Here is a 12,381-nt window from a genome sequence, read left to right as displayed (position 1 = left end):
GCTCGTCAGCTGTGGTGAGTGCGGCACGCTCGTCAGCTGTGGTGAGCACGGCACGCTCGTCAGCTGTGGTGAGTACGGCACGCTCGTCAGCTGTGGTGAGCACGGCACGCTCGTCAGCTGTGGTGAGCACGGCACGCTCGTCAGCTGTGGTGAGCACGGCACGCTCGTCAGCTGTGGTGAGCACGGCACGCTCGTCAGCTGTGGTGATCACGGCACGCTCGTCAGCTGTGGTGAGCATGGCACGCTCGTCAGCTGTGGTGAGCACGGCTCGCTCGTCAGCTGTGGTGAGCACGGCACGCTCGTCAGCTGTGGTGAGCACGGCTCGCTCGTCAGCTGTGGTGATCACGGCACGCTCGTCAGCTGTGGTGAGCGCGGCACGCTCGTCAGCTGTGGTGAGCGCGGCACGCTCGTCAGCTGTGGTGAGCGCGGCACGCTCGTCAGCTGTGGTGAGCGCGGCACGCTCGTCAGCTGTGGGCAGCACGGCACGCTCACCCATCACTACCTGGCCGCAGCACTGACCAATGCAGGACAAAAAAAAACAAAAACTGTGGCATCAGCCCCAGATGCTCTTCTATATCAGCACACCATCCTGTTGCTTTTTTGCATAGTTTTTCATGCTTTGCAGGTTGTAAATCACTTGATTGGAAGTTTATGCTGGAAGTTGTAGTTCTACAACAGCTAGAGAATAATAAGTGCTGAAGTCTGTGCCCAATACCTAGAGATAAGTCACCACACAAGGAAAGTCACCTGCAGGCTACATTGTGGGTTATCAGAGGTGACATCAGAGCTGCTGCTGCAAGTGCTGAACTCGCTTCCTGTTCCTACTTCCGCTCACTACATATAGTGTCTGTCTGTCTGTGCACACAGTGTCTGTACGGCTGGTACATGTAGTGCTGGGGGCACTGGGCACCGCGCACCTGGCAGCAGCGACATGGAGACTGTGCAGCTGAGGAACCACCCGAGGAGGTAGAACCGTCCGCCCTGTCCTATCTGCAGCACCCACTGCTGCTGTCTGTGTCCTCCTCTAATAGCCGAGCTTTAGATGGAGGCAGCACAGTTCTGATTCTGCATATATCAGTGTATTCTTTGTATGTATTAGTATTATATTTTCAGAATGTCTGGATTGTGTTTATGTCTATGACAGCACAGTATGTCCAGTGATCTGCATTTCATTGATGAGATCACTGTTTTCTACTTCTGTGCTTCACTATAACATTTTCTAAAGTTTTATTAATTTGTTATCTGCGGTGATGATTTCTAGCTATATCTTCATAGTGGCCATTTTCCCCTAAATTTTTCTATTTTTATATATCCTGGACGTTTACTTTTCTTGTAGATGGGCGATTAGCAAACAACTACAGCTACCTATGTGGGAATGATAACTTTGTGTAATGCTGCTTCTAGTGATGAGTGAGCACTACCATGCTCGGTACTCGTAAAACTAGTGATGAGTGAGCACTACCATGCTCGGTACTCGTAAAACTAGTGATGAGTGAGCACTACCATGCTCGGATGCTCGGTACTCGTAAAACTAGTGATGAGTGAGCTCTACCATGCTCGGATGCTCGGTACTTGTACAACTAGTAATGAGTGAGCACTACCATGCTCGGATGCTCGGTACTTGTACAACTAGTGATGAGTGAGCACTACCATGCTCGGATGCTCGTAACAACTAGTGATGAGTGAGCACTACCATGCTCGGATGCTCGGTACTTGTACAACTAGTGATGAGTGAGCACTACCATGCTCGGATGCTCGTAACAACTAGTGATGAGTGAGCACTACCATGCTTGGTACTCGTACAACTAGTGATGAGTGAGCACTACCATGCTCGGTACTCGTACAACTAGTGATGAGTGAGCACTACTATGCTCGGGTGCTCGGTACTCATACAACTAGTGATGAGTGAGCACTACCATGCTCGGTACTCGTACAACTAGTGATGAGTGAGCACTACCATGCTCGGGTGCTCGGTACTCATACAACTAGTGATGAGTGAGCACTACCATGCTCGATACTCGTAATGAGTGAGCACTACCATGCTTGGATGCTTGGTACTCGTACAACTAGTGATGACTGAGCACTACGATGCTCGGCACTCGTAACAACTAGTGATGAACAAACCCTACTATGCTCAGATGCTTGGTACACGTAATGACTAGTGATGAGCGAGTATTACCATGCATGAGTGCTCAGTACACGTAACGACTAGTGATGAGAGAGCACTATCATGCTCGGGTGCTCGGTACTCATAACGAGCAGTTGGATGCTCGGATGGGTGAGGGTGAGACCTGAGTATAATGGAAGTTAATGGGGAACTCAAGCATTTTTTCTGGAAGATCCCCATTAACTTCCTTTAATACTCGGTACATGAGTCATGTCCATCCAAGCATCTAACTGCTCGTTACGAGAACTGATCGTGGTAGTGCTCGATCATCAATAGTCGTTACAAGCAGGGCTGTGGAGTCGGTAAGCCAAACCTTCGACTCCGACTCCTCAATTTCTCTTGCACCGACTCCGACTCCTACATATAATGCTTATAGTTAGGTGAAAAATTTATTGTAATACATGAACATGTGTATGTGAACATCTGACATTTAATAATTTTTATGATACAATAATCAAGATATTTGGATAGAACATAAAATATATTTATTGGAATACAACTTTAGAACACAAACTGTAATAAATTGTAAATATATAATACACTATGTAATATACAGTAGACTACATATATATCTTGTGTGTGTATTTATCGTGTGTATGTATGTATGTATAATATATATATATATATATATATATATATATATATATATTTACATATTTAGAATTTATTAGTTTTTTGTGTTGTAGAGTTGTATTCTAATAAATATATTTTATGTTCTATCCAAATATCTTGATTATTGTATCATAAAAATAATTACCGTAAATGTCTGATGTTCACATTGTACTACAATATATTTTTCACTTAAATATAAGCATTATACTAAATGTTATTATTTAGTAAAATATTCAGCACATTCTGCATTGCACTACTGTCCCCTATTTATTATATATTTCCGACTCCACCAAAATGAGCTCCGACTCCACAGCCCTGGTTACAAGTACTGCGCACCGGAGCATGGTAGTGCTCACTCATGGCTGCTTCCATTTACTCTGGTGGCAATGTAGCCATTCACATGGATGATATCACAGTGACTTTCTTAATAATAATTTAATAATACACTTTCCTCTGCAGTATCAGGGAGTCACAGATAACACCTTTCAGAAATAACCTATAATAGAAGGGTTGTCTTGGCTTAGAAAAGCAGATTTAGTAACCTCTTTCCGGGGATCTGCACACAATGATTTCAGATGTTAAGTTTTTGAACCAGGAGACGATTTGGGAAAAGGTCTGCGGTGGTTTTCCAGAAGCATCTTCTGTTGTCTTTTTTTTTAAAAACTGGTATATACAAATTAGTGAGCGACTTCAAAGTGGTAAACTGCCTGAAAAATGGTCAGGTCCTTTTTAGACGCGTTTCGGCTTTGGAAGCCTAAAGTGGCTAAAAGGTGCTCAAAAAGACACAACATATCTACAGCAAACCATTTTGACATGGCTGTGCTCTTGTAAATATTTTTTAAGCGTTTTTTCAGGTGACATCTGACCTGCTTGCACTATACCCTAAGGACAATATCACACATTGCTTTTTTTTTTTGCAAAAATGTAATGTTTTTAATTTCTGGAAGAAAAAAATGCTGCAGTCAGATGTTGACTACGAGTTAGTCAGAAAATATTAAATGCTCGACTAATGGTGATTTGTTTGCAGTTTTGATAATTTTTTTTTTTTTATTTCCCCGGTATGCATTGTGTGTATATACTGTATGTATTTGTGTATGTATGTATGTGTAGGTATGTATGTGTATATATACATATATATAATATACTGTAATTGTATAATATATGTATGTGTGTGAAAATCAAGATGGGAAAAAAAAATCTGCAAACGTTATTTGGCAGGTGTCAGTAGTCAATCTATTAAAGAGTAGGCGGGATGTAGGTGGTAATGTCGGGGTGTGTGCGGTGATGTAGGTGGTAATGTCTGAATGTGTGCGGGAATGTCGGCGGTAATGTCGGGATGTGTGCGGGGATGTAGGCAGTAATGTCGGGATGTGTTCGGTGTTGTAGGCGGTAATGTCGGGGGGTGTGCGGTGATGTAGGCGGTAATGTCGGGGGGGGGTGCGGTGTTGTAGGCGGTAATGTCGGGGGGTGTGCGGTGATGTAGGCGGTAATGTCGGGGGGGGTGCGGTGATGTAGGCGGTAATGTCTGAATGTGTGCGGTAATGTCGGGATGTGTGCGGGGATGTAGGCAGTAATGTTTGGGATGTGTGCGGTGTTGTAGGCGGTAATGTCGAGGGGTGTGCGGTGATGTAGGCGGTAATGTGTGGGGGTGTGCGGTGTTGTAGGCGGTAATGTGGGGGGGGGTGCGGTGTTGTAGGCGGTAATGTCGGGGGGGGTGCGGTGTTGTAGGCGGTAATGTCGGGGGGGGTGCGGTGTTGTAGGCGGTAATGTCGGGGGGGTGCGGTGTTGTAGGCGGTAATGTGGGGGGGGTGCGGTGATGTAGGCGGTAATGTGGGGGGGGTGCGGTGATGTAGGCGGTAATGTCGGGGGGTGTGCGGTGATGTAGGCGGTAATGTCGGGGGGGGTGCGGTGATGTAGGCGGTAATGTCGGGGGGTGTGCGGTGATGTAGGCGGTAATGTCGGGGGGTGTGCGGTGATGTAGGCGGTAATGTCGGGGGGTGTGCGGTGATGTAGGCGGTAATGTCGGGTGGTGTGCGGGAATGTCGGCGGTAATGTCGGGATGTGTGCGGTCAAGATGATAATCAGGACGCCACACACAGACAGAGCTGCGATATGACAATGAAGTCGGGTGCAGTTCACCCGAGTTCATTCTCGTCGCGCGACTCTGGTGTGCTGTCAGCCGGCATGTAGCAAAGCTGAATTGCCGGGGGAACGCACTGTCAAAAATGCATCCAGAACGCATGGATGCAATGCATCCAAAATGCATGTGCTGTGGATGCATTTTATTTTATAAGCGCAGTGTCCAGTCTGCCAAAGGGTGCGTTCTTTTCCGCACTGCAGAGAACGCAACGTGCGCACATAGCCTAGTCTTTCGGAGACCCTGGCATGTTCTGCTGTGCGTGGACAGTCTGATTTCAGCGTACTGCATTATTACCCTTGTGGTGCTACGGTAAAGCCAAACACTTCCATCCAGGTTTACCTACAGATTCCTGTAGATCACTTTCAAGCCCTCAGTCTAGACCATTACCGGGAATGAAGAAACAACAAAGAGCCAGCACCAATGTGCACTAAGGCATCAAATATTCCAAACTGCATTATAAAAATTTTTTTTTTTTTTTTTTTGAGATTGGCTGTTTACTTCATGCGGCATTTGCTTGGACCTGTCCCGCCCACAGCCATGACTCAGTCATGGGTACGGGATTGAAATAGACCAGGTGAGTGCTGCTGAGAGCAGTTCTACTATTCATATGTGAGGCCGTATGGCACATTTTTATAAAAATATTTTAGTGTAGGACTGCCTCAAATGAGATTTGCCGTGACGTGGCGAGGCAGCTCAAGAAATTGCAATTTTTTGCCAAAAAATCTCAAAATTTTTATAAGTACAGTTTGGAATGTTTAGTGCTGAAGTGCACATTTGGTGCTGGCTTTTTGTTTTTTCTTCATTGAATTGGTCGGTGGTTGACCTCCACCTTGCTATGCACCCCAGTTTGGGATGTATTCCATCTGTCTAGATTTTGGCGGTTGGTGACTGTTCACATTGGGTCATCAGGCTTTGTCCACAGGCTGTTTACTTCATGCGGCATTTGCTTGGACCTGTCCCGCCCACAGCCATGACTCAGTCATGGGTACGGGATTGAAATAGACCAGGTGAGTGCTGCTGAGAGCAGTTCTACTATTCATATGTGAGGCCGTATGGCACATTTTTATAAAAATATTTTAGTGTAGGACTGCCTCAAATGAGATTTGCCGTGACGTGGCGAGGCAGCTCAAGAAATTGCAATTTTTTGCCAAAAAATCTCAAAATTTTTATAAGTACAGTTTGGAATGTTTAGTGCTGAAGTGCACATTTGGTGCTGGCTTTTTGTTTTTTCTTCATTGAATTGGTCGGTGGTTGACCTCCACCTTGCTATGCACCCCAGTTTGGGATGTATTCCATCTGTCTAGATTTTGGCGGTTGGTGACTGTTCACATTGGGTCATCAGGCTTTGTCCACAGGCTGTTTACTTCATGCGGCATTTGCTTGGACCTGTCCCGCCCACAGCCATGACTCAGTCATGGGTACGGGATTGAAATAGACCAGGTGAGTGCTGCTGAGAGCAGTTCTACTATTCATATGTGAGGCCGTATGGCACATTTTTATAAAAATATTTTAGTGTAGGACTGCCTCAAATGAGATTTGCCGTGACGTGGCGAGGCAGCTCAAGAAATTGCAATTTTTTGCCAAAAAATCTCAAAATTTTTATAAGTACAGTTTGGAATGTTTAGTGCTGAAGTGCACATTTGGTGCTGGCTTTTTGTTTTTTCTTCATTACCGGGAATGGTCTTATTAACTTAGACTACATATTATATTGATATGTCAGGGAAAGTAGGACGACTATGACCATTGGAACTGCCAATGTCAAGGAATAACAAAGTGGGCAATATGATCTGATTCTTATTTCCATTGTCCAAACACCATAGACTACATTGTCAACAAATATTATGGTGCTGGCTGTGTGTGTGTGTGTGTGTGTGTGTGTGTGTGTGTGTGTGTGTGTGTGTATGTATGTGTATGCGTGTGTATATATGTATATATGTGTGTGTGTGTGTGTGTGTGTGTGTGTATGTGTGTATATATATGTGTGTATATATGTATATGTGTGTGTGTATATATATATATATATATATATATATATATATATATATATATATATATATATATATATATATATATATATATATATACACATATATACATACATATATATATATATATATATATATATATATAATACTCCATATGCAGCAGCTTGTAACAGTATAGGGGCGGCTGTGTAGGAGTCTTGATACAGGATATGCTGTCACAATCAGAGATCACACACGACACTCTCGCTGTGCAGCTTCCACATTGACATGGCCTCTGTGGATGTTCTTACATTTTCATGACTGTAGCATACGATTGTGTAACATGTTATTTGGCAAGCCCCTTTCTTCACTTCTGCTTTTTGTGCATTAGCAACCTGAAGGCACTAAGTGACTATCATAAAATACCCAGCTCTTCACACCGACTTCCTGCTTTAAAGCTTGTATTTCTTTGGTCTGCTATTTATATTCGATACAAGGATAAGGCTGCACATCAAACATAGATAATGGTATAATGCCTCAAGCATATGGAAAAATATTGGAATATACAATGAAAAATGCTACTTGCTAATTTGAACATGTGAATAATGAAATGCATACCTGCCATGAATATTAGGAAAAAGGAGATATTTAGCAATCGCATTGATCAATGTAACTGAGCCCCAAGACCTCGTCAAGGTACATCTCTATATTGAGGTCCCTAGCTCTGTGACCCTAACTGTGTGTCATCTCATTGCAATTAAAAACTGCTATGGGTGGAGAGGGGTAACTAAGGACTTTCTTATATAGGAGATGGAAAAAACATGGCCGAAAGGGGCGGAGCTGTGTTCATTCAGAAAATTGCTAAATATCTCCTTTTTCCTAATATTCATGGCAGGTATGCAATTCATTATTCACATGTTCAAATTAGCAAGTAGCATTTTTCATTGTATATTCCAATATTTTTCCATATGCTTGAGGCATTATACCATTATCTATGTTTGATGTGCAACCTTATCCTTGTATAGTATGTATTTTTTGGCTTGCACTCATAATATATATATATATTAGTGCTCACTTCAGTTATCCTATTCTGCTATTTATATTCGGACATATTCATTCCCTGACCATTGCTATACTCTCACATTCAGCTTTAAAAAAGGGTTGCAAGCTACATTCATCTCTGAGAGCAGGTAGTGAGCCACATTCAGCTCTGAGGGAGGGTCGCGAGGCACATTCAGCTCTAAGGGAGGGTCGCGAGGCACATTCAGCTCTGAGGGAGGGTCGTGAGGCACATTCAACTCCTGCCACCCTCCTCGTAGTGGCAGCCAGAGCCCCCATTACCAGTATAATTTCAGCGAAAGCTTTTCCACAGAAATCACTGAGATGTATACCAAGATTCACGTGTTGCCACCTTACCGCATCCAGATCTGCTTTTATGTGAAGGGCTACTCACAAAAGTCACCATCTGGAGACCTGCTAGTTGTTAGCTAGCCCCGGTGCTAATGCACCAAGCAGGAAGTTGCCCGTGAGCCACACTTCACGGGTCTTCGAGCCACACTTCACAGGCCAGTGAGCCACATGTGGCTCCTAAGCTACAATTTTGGGACCTCTGCTGTATACTATTTTTAATGTACACATTCTACTTGACTTTTAACAAGGTCCCTGCACTTAGTCTCATACTCACCAGCTGCCGTCTTCATCAGTGCCGCTTCATTCAGTCTCCAGCAGTTTGTTACCTGCCAAATCGCTCCAGTGTTTTCTGAGTGATACCGAAATCGCACCTCAAAGTAAGTCTATGAGAGCAAGAACAAGCTTGTGACCGTTGCCTCTGACTTCCAATTACTCAAAAGTTACAGTCACAAGATGGTGGCGTGAAACTGGAGCAGCATCGGGAAGAGCTGAAGATGGAGCGTGGTGCATATAATACTAGAGCAGGAAACTCAAGCACGCGGTCCTCGGGCCACATGCGGTTCGTGAGGCTGCTTCATATGGCCCGCAGCCCCCAATAAACCCTTTGGCAATTGCACCTCCGGTCCAGGGGCTTATGTGATAGCTATATTTCACATGAATGTGTTTCCTTGGATGCACATTCAAATAAAATGTATTGCTGCACAGAGATCCTCTCACTGAAGAGCAATTCCAATGCCAGCCACCCGCCAATCAGAGGCCAGCAGCTGACGTCCTATGCTGCAATGCCAACATGCCGACGTCAGCTGCTTGGCTCTGATTCTCCAGTGGCTAGCATTGATATTGCTATGCAGATAGCTTGTCTCTACAAGGCAATACATTTCATTTTAATTTGCATTAAAGGATGCATATTCAAATGAAATAAACCTTTGACTTCGGCGGCCCCCTGAACCAGACCGCACTTGTCAAGGGGTCTATGGTGCCTGCAGGCCACATGTTCAGAAACGAACAGCACAATAGGGGCATTATTACAGATTGGTGACATTACCACAAGATGAGGGACAAGCATGTTGAAGTTATTATAAGATGAGGACATTACTGCAAGATGGGGATGTGGATGTGGCATTATTACAAGATGGTGACCAGGATAGGGACATTATTACAATATGGGGTCCTCAATTGTCACATTTCCACAAGATGGGGATAAGGATGGGAACATTACTACAAGATGGTGATTAGGATGCGACATTACTACAAGAAGGGAACCAGGATGGGTACATTACTACAAGATGGGGACAAGGAAGAGCACATTATTACAACATAAGGACCAGAATGGGGACATCACTAGAAAATGGGACAAGGCTGGGCACATTACTACATGAAGGGGACCAGGACGGGGACATTACTACAAGAAGGGTACAAGGATGGGCACAGTATTACAACATGAAGACCAGAATGGGAACATTACTTCAAGAATAGAGCCAGGACAGGGACATTACTACAAGATGAGGACCAAGATGGGAAACATTACTCAGATGAGGTGAGGATGAAAACCAGGATGGGTGACATGACTACAATATGGGGACAAGGATGGGGCACATTACTAGAAGATGTTGGCAAGAATTACAATAGTGTGTTAATTGTAAGACAATATTACTGTATGTGGCCGATTGGGGGGGGGGAGGGAGGAAAGGTTGGGGGAAGTAAAAATGTAAAAAAAAAAATTCTAAATCTAACATGAAGAAATATTTTTTACACTAAAATTGCTGTTTTAGATATAAACTGAAGGAAAGAAAAATAGTGCACATTTTATTATTGCCACATCTGTAAAGTCAAAAGCTATAAAACTGTACCATAACCCATACAATGAATGCCATTTTAAATAAACATGCCAAAATGTTAAAAGCATGATCAAAAAGTGTATAGAAAAATATACTGTATGTGGTTGCACAAAAAATGTCATTTTTAACCTGCAAAGAATGCAGCTCCCAAAATATTTTTTTTTATTTACGTGCTGACCATATACCCAGCCGAGTTGGAGACCCCTGTACTAAAGACAGGGACTAGTGTTGAGCGAGTAGTTGACTATTAGGCTATGTGCCCACGTTGCGGAAAATGCGCGGAATTTGCCGTGGTTTTTTCGCGGCAATTCTGCGGATTTTTCAAAAATCTGCAGCACAGCTATTCCCCAGCCATTTCTATAGCATTTGGGAACTGCTGTGCCCACGCTGCGTTTTTTTCCGCAGCGGAAATAATGCGGATTTCCCTGCGGAAAAATCAGCAGCATGTCAATTATTCCTGCGGATTTACCTGCAGATTTTGCCCATTCAATTGAATGTCAAAACACACGAAATCCGCGTCAAATCCGCAACAAATCCGCACCTATGCAAAGGTGCGGTTTCCGGGGGAATGCTGCGGATTTAGCTGTGGAAAAGTCCGCGGATACAGAGTCCCTTGGGCACATAGCCTTAGTACTTGCTATGCTGTTAGCAGGTCGCATATTCGTTACGAGTAGCGGGCACTGCACACAGGCATAATGGGGAGGCAAGTTTTCTGTTCAAAGCAGGAAAACTATTGGGTAATATATACTGGGAAATTAGGGAAAGAAAGTTTTGTGCATCTATATGGCTAACACCATGCTCACGAAGAAGAACTGGTCTGGTGACCGGTTACAGAACATGAAAATTGGGACAGTTTCTAGACCTAGAAGACTGATATGTACACTAATATACAAACGGCAAAAGCATTTATAACTAATGGAAGGTGAGAACAGCAAACCATGGCTCTTCTATGGAAATTTATAGAGGCGGCTGGGACCGCCATAAGGTTGTGGAAAGCCTCTGACTCCACAAGCCTAAAAGGCAATGTGCCGCCCCCATGCCAACAGCTGGTGCTGCTCGGATCCAGGTCTACGGTGTGGCTCAAGGGGTTCTCGGGACCCGGGGGTCGTGCAGACACTTTGAATAAAAGGGGACGTATATTTACAGGGATTTGCAATGTCTGTGACGCCACCCATGGTGTGTGGTGAGATGTAGCACCACCGCTGCTGTTATGGGACACCCTTGGAAAATGTGATGGCAGCTGGATGTTAACCCCTCTATGGGTAGGAATGGATGCCCCGGGGCCCAGTGTTGTGCAGGGTTGCAGGGAGCAGCACACTTACAGTTGGTTGTCCTGGTGTTGGATGCAGCTGCACTGATGTGTAGAGTCAGTAAACACACAGTTCTTTTGGTAAACCAAGGTGGTGGTGGCCGGCCTCCGCAGACGGATGTATCTGGTCCCACACCCGGGCTAGTAGTCAATGCCTTTCTCCTCTGCACTTTGTGTTGTTCTAAGCTAGACTTCCTGGTGTGTAACACAGGGAGTCCGCTCCTGGTCCTTTGGTTGGGAGCCGTGCCCGTCAGAAGCTGACCCGTGGGATTTACCGGGCCCTGGCGGATGCCCTATCCCTCTCTGTGGGTGGTTGTCTACTTTTCGGGACTTAGGTTGGGACAGGACCTAAAATCCTACCCTCAATTGGTTAATTAGCTAGGCCGTTGGTGCCGGTCCTGGCTTCAGGGTCCAAGTACCCCCTCTGTGCACGGTTTTCGGTTCGGTTCTCCGGTGTCGGAACCGGCGGGCTACAACCCTGTCCCGGTCCACCTCTGATCTCTGGCAGCCGTCTACCTGTCTCCTGCTGGCACTGGCTACTGTCTGCCACCTAGCCTCTGCATCAGGGCTCCAACCCCGACGCAGCTGTCAACTTCAGACTTCACTCAACTCCAAACTAAACTCCACTCGCTCTTTCCCGCCCCGGGCTCTCCAGATACCTAGGTGGGCGTTCTCCATCTGAATGGTCCCGCCCATTGGTGTGTCTGTCCTTCCCTGAGGGGGTGACTAGGGTTTCAGGTCGGATGGTTTAACCCTGTGTGGGATAGGTGTTGTGTGGGGTGGCTACACTGTGTGACTACCTGGTTCTGCCAGGGCGTCACATTCCCCCTTGGATTAATACAGACCATCCGCGGGCTGTCCGACCACCACCTTTTATTTTTTTAATGGGAACTAGAAAAAGTAGAAAAACAGATTTACAAGTATAATAACTTTTTACAATT

The 12,381-nt window shown here is 45.0% G+C and overlaps 1 protein-coding gene across 1 annotated transcript in view; it reads left to right on the top strand.

The window, feature by feature from the left end:
* Nucleotides 1-838: 838 nt before the first annotated feature.
* The window catches only part of LOC142311524 (serine/threonine-protein kinase 4-like), a 90,628-nt gene continuing 79,085 nt past the window's right edge, over nt 839-12,381 (top strand). The window contains exon 1 of the mRNA XM_075350032.1: nt 839-966. Coding sequence (XP_075206147.1) covers nt 932-966 — 35 coding nt within the window. The 5' untranslated portion in view covers nt 839-931. The remainder of the gene's footprint in view (nt 967-12,381) is intronic.

Source organism: Anomaloglossus baeobatrachus, chromosome 5 (assembly GCF_048569485.1).
Source record: "Anomaloglossus baeobatrachus isolate aAnoBae1 chromosome 5, aAnoBae1.hap1, whole genome shotgun sequence".
Taxonomy (NCBI): Eukaryota; Metazoa; Chordata; class Amphibia; order Anura; family Aromobatidae; genus Anomaloglossus; species Anomaloglossus baeobatrachus.
This window is presented reverse-complemented; position numbering and strand designations above follow the sequence as displayed.